This window comes from Arvicola amphibius, chromosome 1 (assembly GCF_903992535.2).
Source record: "Arvicola amphibius chromosome 1, mArvAmp1.2, whole genome shotgun sequence".
NCBI lineage: Eukaryota > Metazoa > Chordata > Mammalia > Rodentia > Cricetidae > Arvicola > Arvicola amphibius.
The window spans coordinates 91,366,654-91,383,719 of record NC_052047.1 but is presented as its reverse complement, the minus strand read 5'-3'; the positions used below and the strand labels follow the sequence as shown (position 1 = coordinate 91,383,719).

The following is a 17,066-nucleotide window of genomic DNA, read 5'->3' as shown; positions in this document are numbered from 1 at the left end:
CAAAGCAATGCTGTATTCATGCAGAAACTGTATTAGGTGGCACTAAACTATATAAAATTGCAGCATGTGTTCATCTGCTTACCCGTACCAGAACTATTTTTAATAGTAGCTGTAAGGAAGGAAAAGCAGGGGCAGTGATATAAACAGAAGTGTCTACCCACTAAGTGACCCTGTGTACATACATGAGGAGAACCTTTTACAAACAATACAAATTTAATTAAACAAAGACTTGTTGAAGATGTTCTCTTTCATCCAGTATTAATAGTAACAGTGCAATACAGTGAGTGTACAGTACTCTCTTCTTCACTCATAGAGTGCCTAAGGCACCTACCTAGGCTGAGTTATTACCAGTAACACTTAAGCTAAATCAAAATTGGAAAAAACATTCCTGAGACAGATAAATATACTGCAGAATAAGTCAGTCAGGATTATGGACTTTTAAATACTCGGAGAGACTGAAGCTGATTTGCTCTAGAGTGACATGAACACAGAAAGACAAAATGATATGAAACTGGAGTCCATGGTTTTCAGTATTACCTCCATCTTGTGAGAGCTAAAGACTTGCTTTTCTGCTTCTGTTTGGAGTGTGTGAGACAAGGTTCCTCCCTGGCTGACCTGGAACTCAGAGATCAACCTCTGCCTCCCACAGTGCTGGATGTGCTGGATTAAAGGCATATACTCCAACATCAGGCAAGACTATGTTTGTTTTTTAAAAAACATTTCTAAAAATTTACTTATTATTTTGTGTGCATTGTTGTTTTGTCTGCATGTATGACTGTGTGAGGGTGTCAGATTCTCTGGAACTGGAGTTACAAACAGTTAGTTGTGAGCTGCCACATGAGTGCTGAAAATTGAACCCAGGTCCTCTGGAAGGGCAATCAGTGCTCTTAATCACTGAACCATCTCTCCAGCTCCAGACTATATTTTTTCCTTTTTTAAAGTTTTTTTTTGAAACAGGGTTTCTCTATAGAATTGGAGCCTCCTGAAGAGATGGCTCAGTGGTTAAGAGCACTGCCTGCTCTTCCAAAGGTCTTGAGTTCAATTCCCAGCAACCACATGGTAGCCCACAATCATCTGTAATGACATCTGGTGCCCTCTTCTGGCCTGCAGGCATGCATGAGGGCAGAACACTGTATACTTAATAAATAAATTTTTTTTTCTTTAAAAATTGGAGCCTGTACTAGAACTTGCTCTGTAGACCAGGCTGGCCTCGAACTCACAGAGATTCACCTGTCTCTGCCTTCCCCGAATGCTGGGATTCAAGGCACATTCCACCTGGCTCAGACTATGTTTTTAATAGAACAAATTTTAGAATGAAGACTACATACTTTTTTATTTTTACACTCCCAAGTCCTAATTTTATACTCTAACACAATGTATTAACTTTTAAAGAGTCTGCATTATGGATGTACATATTTAATTTAGTAGTAAATGACAAGTTAAATTTTTCATCATTTAAAAAAACTTGCTATGCTTCTGAATAGAAGTAAAAATACAAATCCCAAGATAATGAATAACTAGGTTTATTTCTCTTTGATTCATATGTAAAAAAACTGGAAAAAAATTTTATTAAGGGATTCCAAAAAAAATAGTGGTCTTGAGCTATTGTGTTTATCAGGAAAAGAACGGCACCAAGAAGGTGAATATAACACAAATGTTCCTAGTCACTGTGCAAATCACATTTAAGTTTGATGGAAAATTTTAAGAATAACACATTTATGATTAAACAATATTTTAAATTTGAACAATGTTTTATGAATATGAGAATTAGTCCAAATTAAGTTGAATTATTTCTTTGAAAAGAGAACAGGACAGATAACATGATTAAGCGACAAAAGAAAATGACATTTTCAAAACCATTTCCATTATTAATACTGTACATATGCAACATGAAGTGCACACTCAGGAAATAAAGAAGTGAGAGAGAGGAGGCAGGAAGAGCAAATGAACACTCTTTTTAGAAGCAGCCAAACAACGACTTGGATATGCTTTCTTGGTAACAGAACATGCAACTATTTTAACATGCTTCATGATATCAAAGAATATCATCTTTATCAAGTAACAAAAGATGTGAAAGAAAAACATGTATGGTTGGATTTTTAAAGGCGTGCAAAAATGTACAATGTAATTACTATTTCATGCAGACTTTGGTGTGGTTACACATGTTTATATACATGCCTTTTTATACAACTGAACTCTATGTAACAATCTTAAAAATATAAACCTAGCAAATAACATCAACATATTTTGATCAAACACAACCATACTCATACCAAACAGTCTGACTATCCTCTGAAACTGATAATGCAGCTTCAGTGTCATCAGGGTAGAGGCAGGCAGGAATGAGAAGACTGTTGCTATCCACAGAGGATTGTGGGTTACTGTTACTAGGGTTCTGACTATCACAAAACTGCTCATTATGTTTCTGTGCAGCTTTACCCCAAGAGGCAGAGACCTGGTCAGTTACTCTAGTGAGTGACTTGGGAGGTAACCCACTTATGTTACTAACCAATTCTGTGTTCAGGGATAGAAATGGTTGAGATGAATGAACCACAGTAAATGGCCCATGACTACTGTTAGCTGATATTCCAAATGCATCATTAGACATTTTGACAGTGGCAAAAGTTTGTCTTAGAAAATGTGGCCTTCCTGGTTTTGATTTTCTAGTCTGGGTATAACGAGACTCAGATGTGTCTGCAGCTAAATCATCTGGGAGCTGACGCCCTCCAGCATGTGTCAGCACATCCGAAGACCACTGCTGTAAAGGGTACTCACTAGATGCTGCAGTGATGCTGCTATCAGCAGTAGGTGGTGCTGAATCAACTGATACGGGCAGTCTACTGTCCTTGGTCAAAAAATCATGGATGCTGGTCCTTCGTGTTGTTCCTTCAGCAGTAGAGATCACACTGCTTGCACGAGGTAAAGTGGCATAAGGATTGCTATCTTTTGATTGTCTTGACACAGAGGTTTCTTTTACTAGTTTTATTTTTCCTTGAGTGCTTGGTGTAGGTTTCCCTGCAGAACTAATGGAGGAGGCATCTTCAGTTTTTCGAGGACCAGGTCTCAAAAATTCAGGTTTAGTTGTCCGTCTATCATAGAAGTCCCCTGGAGTTTTTCCACTTACTGACCTGGCCAGGGCACAGCTAACTGGTTTGTCTTTTCCCAGAAAGTCAGAAGAGACAGACAAACTTTTCATTACTTCATCTAAAAGATTCTCTTGACTTGAGGACTTCAACTGTTGAAGAAAAAACAATACAGATTACTGAATATAACCATGTTTACAGTCTCCTGATAAACTGAACTATACACTATTGAGTTGCTGTTATCTCTTAGTGCTCCATAATTAAAAAAATCTAAGGCTCATCCACAAGACACTTAACTAGTGTTACTTATCTAAATCAAGGTCACCATTTGTTGAACTAACCTGTATTGAGGTAAGCTTGTTGCTTTCTTCCAAGAACTGTTGTAGGGTAACAACTTCACTTCCAGGGGAACCAGCTTTAATCTTGTGATGTGCTCGACTTTCTACTGTTTCAGACATTTTGTGCTGGAGCATAGGACTTGACCTGGTTTGTCTTCTGAGATACTGGATTGGACTGCTACCACTGCTGGACCAAGCCTCATGATCATGAAGCAGACTAAATTCTCCACTGCTGTGGCTTTGTGGCCTGCTTTGGTTATTAACTGCACCTGCTTTTGGAGTAAATGCTGTGTTGAGACTTCAATAATAGAAATGAGATAATAATACTATGTAAAATCTGTTAGCAGAGCTCTAATTCTATACGTAGCCACACCGACTCTAAACTTCACTTAGACATGCTTAGGAAAGCTATGTTACTTGTTCCTCAGTCTAAAAACTGCATGCCACAGCTGCTTTTCTGGTTTTATTAAACTGACAAATATTCTAACTTCTATAAGGGCAAAATATGCTTTTATCACCAAAGTCAAAGCCAAAAGAAAGTTTTACGTTAAACAATCATTCAATATATTGAAGACTAAATGAATGGAGTAATAAGCATTAACAATTTAGGTTCAAATAACTATAATTCACAGTTTACAAAAAGAAGATATTTCAAATTATTTCAGAATCTTAAAGCCCAAAACATTTAAATGCAAAAAGTATTTTAGTTCTGTCTTTATGAAGTCTTGATTCAATTGCTTATTCGAAGATTTCATACTAAATGAAAAATTCTAAAATGTCTAAAAAAATTTAAACAGCATACACAAAAGGGAAGTCAGACATAAAATAATTAGACAGGTCCCATAAAAAAGAAAACTAAGTATTTCAGAAAGCATCTCACTGGATAACCTACACTTGTTTGGAACGTGGTATGCATGCTAAACTGGCCTAGAACTTGCAATTCTCCCGTTTCACCATCCCAAGTGCTGGGATTACAGGCATGTCACCATGCGTGGCTTAGTCTTTCTTCAATATCTGGAATATCTGATTGGTTCTGATGGTCACTGTTAGTACTGCTACCATATAACCTTAAAAGTTTACTTGAGGTTGAATTATATAGCAGGGACACTAGTTCTAGAATAAAGTTTGTAAGCATATGCATTATTCCTTTATAGGACAGATTATCAGTAATAAACTGTACAGTACATCATGATAGAAAATTATTCCATCATAAAGAGTAAGGCAGTCATGGAAGAATTTTCTAAAATTATATTATTTTTTAGAACCAAGATTTTCTTATATTTTCAAATCAGAAGGAATTTTTCATAGTTTCAGACTATATTATCAGATATGATTTATAAAAAGAAAAATTAATTCCCCTCAAAATCATGTTTCTGATCACTGTAATAAGTCATAAAATTAATTATGATAATGACAAAGACAAATAATGTTATAATCAAAAAGCAATAGAACAAATGCATTCATTGTAGTTGTACAATTCTAGAGCATAGAGAATAGCTATGGAAGTGTTTAACGAGCACAAGAGTCTGTAAAGGCAATAATATATTTTAAAGAAAAAGGTACTAGTTAAGGTTTCCAGCTATTAGAACCCTCACCTTGGAATACACATTAAAACACAAAATAAAAGAATACTGAAATAATTCTTTATATGAGCCATATGTGCCTCCATATAATTCTTATGTGACATACATATATGCACACAAAAAATAAAAGGAGGTATGTATTCTGTTGACAAAGTAAGCTAACAATATCTCTAAAATACAAACAATGCAAGTTTAATGCACATGCATCATGAGGAAACTGAAGGACACCCATTTAGATGTCAAGCACAAATGCCACTGAAAATAAGGGCCTATGGATAATTCTGAAACAAAGACTACAGTGAAGACTATTTTATCTGTGAAAATGAAGAACTGAAATCAAAATAAGTGCTCCTGATTTTACATTTTATACACTGAAATACACCTGTATCACAATGTAAAAGTGCAAGTATTCCAGAGACCTATGTTTCAAACATAGATAATTTGGACTTTGCACTTTCCATCAAAACTTCATCCCATTTCCAATGTTCTCCACTCTTGTTCTAGAGCTAAACCAGACAGGGCCTTGTGCATACTAAGCACAAGGTGCTCTACCACTGAGCTGTCCTTCTACTTGTAAACAATACTGGAAACCAGAGGAAGCACAGGAGTTAATTTACCTACAGCATACCTTTGACTTCATGGAGTGAAGCATTATTATTGCTATTGCTAGTGCAAGTTCTGCCACTATCAAGGCTGGCTGGTCTTGAAGCTAAATGAAAAAATCAGGAGACAGTATAATGAAACATCCATCTGATAGCACTGAATTTTACATGCTGGCCACAGAAGGCTTTGAGAAAATGATCATGCATACTGTCTCAGCCTGAGCATGCTCACAGAATGGTGAACCATACAGATTAGAAAGAAAGACATCTTTAAGTAGTTCACTAACATGCTTTGAAACACGGCACTTCTGGAAAAACAGCTGCAATTAAGAGACTGAGAGGGAGGGAGAAAGAAAGGAAGAAAAAGGTCACATTTATATTTGAAAATGATTTCTAGAGATGGATACAACAACTTTTTCAATTTAATAAAATTCCATGTTCCCCTCATCTCTGCCAAATGCTACAGATTTGGTAACTTACAACAGAAGAGGTAAGGGACCTCCATGCTTCAGAGATGCCATGAAGTAGAGGAATGTGACCATCTACTCTGTTAGCCACACACACACACACACACACACACACACACACACACACGAGCCCCACATTATTTTGTTTTAATTTTATGTGTATGAGTGTTTTCCTGAATGAATGAATGTGTATGTACCATATTTGTGCCTGATGCCCTCAAAAGTGAGAGAAGGGCATCAGATCCTCTGGAACTGGTGTTGCAGATGGTTGTGGGCCACCATGTGGGTGCTGGGAACTGAATCCAGTTCCTTTGCAAGAGTAGCAAATTAACTATTGAGTCTTCTTCCTAGCCCCCAACATCCTATATATTTAAGAAAAGGTTTAATTTATAATTATCATGTACATGCACAAGTACCTGTGCACATGGGGGTAGGTCAAAGGGACAAATCTGGAATTTTCTTTCCATCCACCATTAAATGGATTCTGTGGGTTGAACTCAAGTAGCTGTGTGAGCCATTCTGTTGGCTCTAATAACATATAATAACCTATATTCTTCTAGAAAAATATATGTATGGACCTATGCATGTGCATGTGAATGCAGTGTCTGTCTGTAAAGGCCAGAAGAGGGTGTCAGTTCCCCTGAATTTAGAGGCAGTTTGTGAACTACTCACTGTTGATGATGGGTATTAATGTGAGTCCTCTGCAACAGTAGTAGGAATGCCCCCCCTTCTTTTTCTTTTGAGACAGGGTTTATCTGAAGCCTATCCTGGGACTTACTCTGTAGACCAGGCTGGCACTGAACTCACAAAGATCCACCAGTCTCTGCCTCCCAAGTGCTGTGATTAAAGGTGTGTGCCACTACTGCCCGACACAGTATGCACTCTTAACTGCTGAGCTATCTCTCTAGCCTCATACATCTTATATTCTTATCTATACAAGGGAAGCTATAGTTAACACTGCTCCATGTAACTTCTTAAATACCTGCTCATAAAGTTTCTTTTAGCATGTTATCTATTTGTTACTAGTAATAATTTCATTTAGTAACAGGACTTTCCAAATAGAAATTAAAACATCTAAAATTTATCTTTTATCAAAATAAGTATTAAAACCCAGTGATGAAATGTAACTCTTATAATTAAATGTATTTGAGAATGGTAACAAAATTACCTCTGAAGATTATGTAGGCATACTTTGTAAATGACCTTGATTAAAAGAGAATATTCACATGAAACAGTAATCTTAAGAGGGATGAACGCAGTATTAGATTAGAAGAAACAGAAGTAATGCCACATCCACTGACTCATGCAAGCACCTCAGCATTCCCATTCAGTATTTAATGTATACCATCTAAGTTAAGTTCATTGCTTACCATGAACTCTGGATCCCGTACTAGAATCATCACTAATACCCTGTGGACTTACGTCTTCAAAGGATGTAGTATCTACATGAAATAGCAAAATGGATATAAATATATTTTGCACTAAAACAATTTTGCTATAATATTTATACAGAATGTGGATATTCTTTTTCAGTCACACACAGTGCATCTTGATTTAATGTATTCACAGATTCAGGTAGAAACTGGAATTAGAAGAAAAGAGTAGGTCTGATGAGAACTGACTTGTTAAGAAAACACTAGAAGCAATGAAACAATCTCTCCTGTAACCCTGCAAAGCAAAGCAAAGCAAAAGCCTGGGTGGTTCTATGTAGCTCTCTTAAGTTGTAGTGCTTTTGGGTTTTAAGAAGAAAGATACCACTTCCTCCTTTTTTCCATTCTTTATTTGGTTTTCTTCTCTTCACGTAACTTCATTAGCTATTTATTATGAGAGGAGGCCTATGAAAGATTTTGATATTTACATACTATCTTAAAAGTTTTAAATAACTTGGAATTTTCCCTATATCAAATCTAGATCATGGCTTGATAATTATTTCAGGTTGTTTGAAGAAAAAAAAGTGCATAGGGAAGTCATATTAGAATTTCCGTTGCCAACAGTGTCACAGCACAGTGCAAACAGCAGACGGCCTATACCTTCATTATTAACCAGCTGCTGGGGTCGGAAGGCTGCAGAGGACTTGACAGTTGAAAAGTTGATGGCTGTAGTAGAGAAGGCCATAGCTCCCAATTCTTTTCTCCTTTTACCCGTTGAAATATCATCAGGGACCTCCAAATTTTCAGTACTACCTGTCCACTGTCCTCCTGCTAGGACCATGGACTGCATCAGGTCATTCATGGCTGGGATGCAAATGAGAGCAAATGAATCAGCATGGTTAATGGACTGGCTCTTATTTCTATTTTGTCTTATAAACGATCTGGTTTTGTCTATGAATTAATGCAACTGGGCCCCAAACTGTAACTACAAGGCCATTTGAGTAATGACATGCATTCAACTGAATGAAATGATGCCAAAGGCTGATAAATTCCAGGACTCTAACCCCCACCCCCACCCCACCGCCTTGAGAAGACAGAAAGGAATTTTACTATATACAATTGCCATGCTTTTGTGCTATGAATTAGAAGCCTTCACAATGTAGTTTTGTGGTGGCAAAATGGAATGAAATAAGATGGAGAGCAATATTACACAGTGTCATTATTGAAAATGAAAAAGAGTCCTTGGTCAGAGCAGGTTACTGAATAAATTCTTCATCTTTATAACTCAAGTAACTATACCAATGTATAAAAACCTGAAAGAGATACTCAAAGTAACAGACATTTAATGTGATTATGTCATTACCCATTTCACTTAAAAAGAGAAAGCCATGATTATTACATAAAGAATGACAGACATTTTCAAGGGTTATAGGCCACTTTATTCATTCATTCATTCATTCATTTAATTAGGTTCATTAAGAAAATAAATTCCTAATGCTGAAGGGCTTGTTATATTTTTCCTTAAACTTCTTTGGGGAAAAAGCTGTATGGCATATAAAATTAAGTCTGCTTGTTTTTGCCAGTTTGAAGAATGCACTGGAAATTTACAAGTATATTTATTACATGTATTACTAAACATATGCATATATGTATGAATATACATATAATGCAAATTCAATGCCTTTTTGAAAAAAACTATTCTTCCAGCTCCTCAAATTAAAGGAAGACTGCACTTTGCAAAATAAGCAATTAGTACAGTCCAGAGAAAGGTTAGTGAAGAATTAGTGATGGAAGCCAGTGTGGTCATTTGAAAGAAGCTGAACTGTCATAAAGTCTTACACATGGAACGGCGGTAGCAGGCCTTCACTTTGTCTTTATCCTTCGGTCTGTTCCTCAAAAAGGGCAGCCTTTTCAGTGCAACCACTTTAATGTCAGAGCATGAGGAAAACAGAAACAGGGAATGAAAGAAAAGGGGAGAAGAACAGATGGGAGTTAAATGTCGAAATTAAGGACAGGAATGAATGTTGGTCTCACTATGTACGCTACATTACAGCTAAGACCTCACGCTGCTGAGGATAGTGAAACAGGAAGCATGCACTCTGATACTGAAGACAACCATGAGGAACATGTATTTTGAAAGCACTAGCTACAGTCCTATAAAAACAGGAACTGCCTAGAATTACTTAGGAAGAAAACAAATTTCCTAGTTAAAATGTAATAGTACACTTTTAAAATCTGGCTACCAGTGGCTTATAAAGTATGAAGCATGTAAGGCTCACAAGCATCTATTTTATTAAAATTTTAAGTTTAAGGGCTTTCTTTTAAAAAGTTAGGAACACACATATTCCACCAGAGAATTTTATTAATATATATATATATATATATGTGTGTGTGTGTGTGTGTGTGTGTGTGTGTATATCTATGTCTATATACAGATGCAGATAATACACACATATCAACCAAAATTAGGGTGGTTAGATATTTAAAGCAAAATAAGCTTTTTAAAAAAGCCTATTTTTTTGTTAGTCTCCTACAGTTTAATAAAGAAAACACTGATTTCAACTGGAATCCAGTGCACTGTTCAGCAGCACTGTGGAGATACACTCTTTCAACAAGTCTTCCTAAAGATAAAACAGCAGGTATATAAGGTTCATTTTACAAAAAGTTGATTGAGAGGAGGAAAACGAATAGTCTGACATCAGCAATAAATGTTAGCACTAAGTTCTGAAAAAAATAACAACAAAAAAAGGAACCCCAAGGCAAGCAAAAATGGGAGGGAAACATTTGAAGGTATTTGGGGGCTGAAAGAGAGAGGGCTCAGCAGTTAAGAGCACTGGCTGCTCTTCAGAGAACCCGAGTTCAATTCCAAGCACCCACATGGTAACTCACAACTGTCTGCAATTCCAGTTCCAGGGGGGTCCAGTGCTCCCCTTCTGGCTTTTGAAGGCACCAGGCATGCATGTGATATCAGACATAAGGGCAGGCAAAACTTTCATGCACATAAAATAACATAATAATAAATAACAAATTTAAAATGTATTTTGAAGGGCCCATAGGGTAGATTTACGCAAAAAAAAAAAAATACAAAAGGAAGCACTCCACAAAAATATTTTTGTGAATTAAAGGACTATTGCTTAAGTATAGGAATCATCAGAACAAACACTAAGCTACATCTCAGTATGGCTTAATATAAAATAATTATGTTTATGAAAGCATTATATACAACCTTAATAACTATGTTCTTTCTCAGAAGGTTGTCATCAGTAAATAAATATTAAAAGCTATTTTTTGATAAATTGGTAAGTATTCATTGAAAGAGGTGCAAACTAAACTAGCTTCTTAACTTGTCTGACTGCTGTGAGCAGAGTCATGATTCATCTAAGCTTTTTAATTTGACATATATCTTTTCATGCTTGGTAAACATAGCTGGTCTTAATGATCAAAAAGGAATGAACCAAAAGCAATGTAAAAATGGACACTTAGCTGAAACAAAGCTGAATGGGTGCAGCATGCACATGTCATGTGTGATACTTTTCTTTTTTTCCTTTTTCTGTTTTTAGCTGTTTTTCAAAGACTGCTTTACTGACATGACAGACAGACATTCTTCCAAAATGGACAGGATAAAAAGAATTTAAAATTTGCCAGGGATGTGATTCTTCTCATGGCAATTATGTTTGAGACATATAATGTTCTTTTCCCAAAGCATACATATATCAAGGAACATTAGTATTGAGTTTGTTTATTGAAAAATCAAAATCTAAAGTTGAACAATTGAAGAAGAGGAGAATATTGTTTCTTTCTGATTTTTATCCTGAATGTTCCAGGAGATAGTATGAAAGAATGACTTACACTTTGCACAGACAGGATAATATCTTAAAAACACCTTTGCAGCATGTGGTGTGTGTATGTATGCTCATGTCTAAATTATACTTCTGTAACTTAAAATAATTAAGGACATATAATACATTTTCTTAGTAGGATGGCAGACAGTTTTGTGTCTGAAGGCTGACTTCTTGATGACCTCACCACACCAGTACTTATCAATGGGGACAAGGCTAGACGGCAAAAGATCCAGGTAATAACCATCTTCCACGGAGCTATCAGATTGTACTGCTTTCTAGAGACGTATACTATGTATGCATCTGTATTTTTTGTTGTTATCACTGACTGACTATCTAGGCTGTTAAAACTGTATTGTGAAATATATGCTACCATCCAAATACCACCTCCTTTTGGAGACAATTCATGAGGCTATAATATTGTACCTTTTTTTTGAGTATTTTGAGAGCCATCCACATGGATAGCCTACTTCTGAGAGAAGCAGCATCTGCCTTTTGTTTACTTTTTATTTCAAAAGAATAGTGTAGTCTGTTAGAAAGACTGTTTTAAGCCTGATGGTAGTGGTGTATATCTTTAATTCTAGCACTCAGGAGGCAGGGGCAGGAGGATTGAGGGCTACACAGAAATATCCTGTGTTAAAAAAAAAAAAAAAAAAAAAAAAAAAAAAAGCTAGGCTGGCTTTGAACTTGCTATATACCACTAGAGGATTCTGAACTCCAATCTTCTCACTTCTAATGAGATTACAGGTATGTATGTATCACCACACCTGGCAACATGTATGAATTTAGTGACACTGGTAATGATGTGTTCGAAGTATATACTTTTCAGGTATTTTATGAGAACACAATCAACTTTGTAAACATCTTCAAAGACTTGAGTATTGAATTCTTTTTCTCTTTTTCTTAAAATACACACTTTTCAGGCTCTTTCTTTGGTCTTGTTATTTAGCTAAATCACATACCAGCAGTAATGAACTAAAAATAAAAAGTCTGTAAGTTTTATCAGTATTATGTGGGACTTTAAGTCTAACAAAAACTAAATTATAACTTTATACATTTACATTTCCCTATCTTTATTTCATTTTAATCAAACCTTAGCAAATATCCCTTAACTTTAAACAATTCTATAATACCTCTTCAAATTAGTATTTATTTTTCTTTACTTCCCCAATACAATAACTGTGTTCCAATTTTATACCCCAAAGCATATGAGCAAAAACCGTATTATAAAACACCTTATTTTGTGTAAGTTATAAATACTAATGAAATGAAATCTCATTCTTATTTCTTATCCTTATAATTGCTCTGTGAAGCCTATTTAACAGCACATTTTAGGAGCAGATATAGCCAAGCTGTTATTTCAGTGTTCTTTTTACATATTTTACTTTTCTAGTATAATGATAGCTATTTCTAAGTACATGTCAGAAAACCAGGTAGTTGTACACTATTGTAGTCTGCAATTAATTTTAGAAACAAAGTCAAAATGAAATATCATTCATCAAGCTAAAAGATTGTTGGAAGTTGTTTTTAAAAAGAAATCTTTAGACAAGATTTTAAATCAATACTCTGTTTAAAGCACTTAGCACTCACTGCTGCTCTTCTTGGTCCCCAGAGTTTGGCCATCTTCTAAAGAGTTTGACCCTACTGACGAGCTATCTTGACTATCTTGATGAGGCAGCTGAAGAAATCCTTCACTGGAGTCTGAGCGGGTAGGCGTTAATGTTAGAGATTTCTGACGTTCCCGATTAATATCTTTCTTGGACTTTATCAATTTTCTCATTTTTAGAGTAATCCAGTTGCCTCTCCTAATAGAATTAAAAGAATTCTTAGTCTAAAGTTCAACAATAAACCTCATAAAATGAAAAGCCTCAACAATACTACAGATAAGGCTTTCTTCAAAACAAGATCCATAAAATTTGATTAGTGGTACCTTCTAGGAGGAGATGGGTCATAAAATTTGTATTGATCCATAATTTTCTCTTCTAATTTCTCTTTTTGTCGTCTCAATTCATTTAATTTATCACTATAAAAATGGAAATTACATTTTAGAATATGCATATCTTATATGATGACTCATGACCATGATCTTATTTCCTTCCAAAACATAAACACCACAGACCATTATTAGTAACTGAGACCTAAATAAGGAACATGAGTTTCTCCATAGCTCTCCTTTCTTTAAATGCACTTAAATAAAGGTATGTAGTGCTTAGAAGTTTCAATTTTGCAAGAGGATTTATTTGAAATCTTCTAAATATAATCTCATCATATAATTGTCAACAGCTTTGTTTTTTCCCTAGCTTTTTAGCATCTCAAATATTTTTATAATGAAGTATGCTTTATTAAAAATAAATAAAAACTGTTAGATATTTATTTTCCCAACAATTATAGATACAATAAATCTTGAAACCACTTCTTCATGCATATATTCTTTCCTTTTAGGCTGAATTACTCATGCTTAACTTACCTTTAAAGATTTAGTTCTGACACTCCTTCCCCCAATGGATGAGTATATATTCCATTCTTCCTATCTTAGTCTCATTTTATGTTCTCGTTAATTGTGATGGTTTAAATAGGTATGACCCCCATAGATGTATGTGTTAACTGTGATGGTCTGAATAGGTATGACCCCCATAGGTGTATGTGTTAACTGTGATGGTTTACATAGGTATGACCCCCATAAATGTATGTGTTTGAAAGCTTGGTCCATAGGAAGTAGCGCTATTAAGAGGTGTGGCCCAGCTGGAGTATGTGCAGCCTTGTTGGAGAAACTGTGTTACGATGGAGGAGGGAGGTCTCATATATGCTCAAGCCACATCCAGTATGACAATTCACTTCTTGCTGCTTGAGATCAAGATGGAGAAGTTCTCCAGCACCATGTCTACCTGCATGCCCCTTGCATGATGATAATGGACTAAACCTCTGAACTGTAAGCTAACCCCAATTAAATGTTCCTTTATAAGGGTTGCTGTGATCATGGTGTCTCTTACAGCAACAGAAAACCCTAACTAAAAAGTATTTATTACATAAAGAAACATTGAAGATCAAAGAGCAGGGTCTTTAAAAAAGCTTTCAATGCCGAAAAATACTAATTACACAACAATTATTTAATGATGCTTTACATTGAGGAAGGTATGAAGTTTATATAAAACTGTTTTGCTTATAATACAGTAGGAAAGAGAACATATATACTTAAGTGACTATTACAAGGCAATAATAATAACCAAATAAAGTACTGTGGAAATATAATAAACACTTATAAAAGGAAAAACATTTCTATCTTAAACATCTGAAAAATCCTCATGAAGATGAAGGCTATATTAAGCTGGGTATGACAATTCATGACTATAATTCTATCACTCTAGGAGAATTACCCACACTTTGAAGCCAAGACGATGTACATAATGAGTTCTAGATCAGCCAGGGTTACACAATACCTTGTCTTAAAAACCAACATTGAGGATAGCATTAGAGAAAGAACAAAGAGTTGTGTAGTGGCTCACTGTGTAAAGGTAAAGTTTTGACTGCCAAGCCTGATAAAAACTTTGAGAATTTGATTGCTGGAACCCACATGGTAGAGATAGTTGATACCTGAGAAGCTCATGGTTACAATACAGAAGGTCACAGCCCCCAGTACTATTTTCCTTTTTATCTGATGAATATAATTACAAGCTGCCAACTTTAGGAATACTTGTTTGCTGTCAGTCCTGCCAGAGCCGCAGGATAGAGACATTCAGTTAGAAATTCCTTGATATTTAAGGTGCTTACCTGTAGCTTAATTTTACACACGCCTTTAATCTCAGCACTTGGGAGGCAGAGGCAGGTGGATCTCTGTGAGTTTGAGGCCAGCTTGGTCTACAGATTGAGTTCCAGGACAGCTTTGAATAATGCCTCTCTCTGAGGCGAGGAAACTCAAGTACCAAGAATGCTACATATGCTTTGGCTTTCTTAACTTAAAATATCTTTTCATGGCAGAGTCAGGGAAAAATATCCCTTAAATGACTGAAGGTGATTCCAAAGTGGCCAGTCACCAGTGTGAGATTTCATTGCAATTTTGCATGTATCTTAAAAGTTCATACAAAATTTATCTCTGTTCTATGAAACACCTGTGTATTAATACAGAAGTAATGTTTCCCCATCTCAAATTCAAATAATTTGAGGCTTCAGAAAAATAAGTATCTTTTTTTTCACATGCTCTGGCTTGCATTAAGCTCGAAAAGCAGACAAGCATTAACTCGTTTAATCCTCAAAGTAACCCTTGAAGCAGTAGATAGCTCTACAGAGGGAACAGCCAACAACAGAAATAAAGTGTCTTGCCACAGTCATATGCACACAGTGAACTGAGAACTGAGTTAGAAGGCTCGATTTCAACATCTGGCTATTTGTGTTATATCACAGAACTTCTTATTGTGATAAAGAAAGGAAAGAATTCTGTTAAAGCCTCTGATGTAGTATGACAGAAAGACTACCCACTGAGTCTTTTTAGATCCTCTCACTCTCTGTACAAATACACTTTATCAATAATTACGCCAGATATTTTTTTATATTATATCTTCTTATAATTTGGTCTCAACTCTATGTGAACTGCCTCCTGACAGTTAAGGCACTTCTCTATTGCTTCCCTTTCTTCTACTTGGTTCTAGAAAAAATACCTTTGGGTCCTATTTCATAATAATATACTTTCACCATATATCCATGTTTTTGCATTAGTGCTTTCCTGGCCCAATACACTGCCTCAAACCAACCTTCATGGCACCTTTGGGCCTCAGTTGAGCTCAACTCTCATTTTTGAAAAGTTCATTTTGCCAGGGGGTGATGGCGCATGCCTTTAATCCCAGCGCTTGGGAGGCAGAAGCATGTGGATCTCTGTGAGTTCGAGAACAGCCTGGTCTATAAGAGCTAGTTCCAGGACAGGCTTCAAAACTACAGAGAAACCCTGTCTTGAAAAACCAAAAAAAAAAAAAAAAAAAAAAAAGTTCATTTTGGATCCCCTAGACACAGGTTATTTAGCATTTTCTAAATTTCTGTAGCCCTTAAGATTCATCTCTCATTGCAGAATTATTATACTTATACACAATATATCTGCATTTCTTGCTTTTTGTTTTACTTTAGATGAGGGTCTTTTTTTATTTTTTGAGATAGGGTCTGATATAGCCCAGGCTTACCTTGATTCCCTAAATACCAAGGATGACCTAGACCTTCTGATCTTTTTGACTATTCAAGAGGACTGGGTTGTTTTCAGGCAAGGACTACCAATGCCTGGTTTATATGAGACCTCTATACAGTCCATCTTGGTCTTGAACTTGTAAAATCAAGCAGTCTGTTAACTGCTGAGACTAAAGGCATATGTCTTGTTTATAATAATTCTCTTAGGGCAGGTCCCACATGTTTTCTAGTTAGTATTCTGGTTATTAGCAGAATGCTTAGAATACAAGAAACTTGAAAAATCCTATTAGGGCAGCGTATCTCCCCTAAAGTTATTTCTTGGCTGACAGAACATCACCAGCATGGTCTCATGCTCACGCCTGGGAAGGGCCTGTCCCAGTCAGCTCTGCCCTACTCTGGTAGGGTTCTTACCTGACGGAAGACTGACATCTGGTGATGTAAAGGAGAAGATTTACAAACTGACTCCCTCACAAATCAATGTGATCCTGAGAGACTCAACATGGTGCTACACAAGTCTATTTGGGACTGGTAGAAGAATCTTGAGAATTTGAGGTCTAAAACGCCATCTCCTGATCTACCTAAAGACTCTACCACTCATATGAGAAAGAAGGTGCTGTT

At 36.0% G+C, this 17,066-nt stretch overlaps 1 protein-coding gene across 6 annotated transcripts in view; it reads right to left on the bottom strand.

Annotated features, from left to right (window-relative positions):
• Ccdc88a (coiled-coil domain containing 88A) overlaps positions 1-17,066 on the bottom strand; it is a 156,471-nt gene that overhangs the window by 5,206 nt on the left and 134,199 nt on the right. The window contains exons 24-31 of one of the 6 annotated variants that reach the window (XR_005286720.1): positions 13,213-13,305; positions 12,873-13,087; positions 9,283-9,366; positions 8,104-8,307; positions 7,444-7,515; positions 5,633-5,713; positions 3,425-3,693; positions 3,129-3,235 (exon numbers count right to left, since the gene is read on the bottom strand). Coding sequence is in view for 5 of the 6 variants with exons in the window: in XM_038341119.1 (XP_038197047.1) it covers positions 2,252-3,235; positions 3,425-3,693; positions 5,633-5,713; positions 7,444-7,515; positions 8,104-8,307; positions 9,283-9,366; positions 12,873-13,087; positions 13,213-13,305 (2,002 nt within the window). In the remaining variant the exon portion in view is untranslated. Of the gene's footprint in view, positions 1-1,734; positions 3,236-3,424; positions 3,694-5,632; positions 5,714-7,443; positions 7,516-8,103; positions 8,308-9,282; positions 9,367-12,872; positions 13,088-13,212; positions 13,306-17,066 lie in introns of those variants that run through there. The other 5 variants (XM_038341121.1, XM_038341122.1, XM_038341119.1 and 2 more) reach the window with 5 other exon arrangements.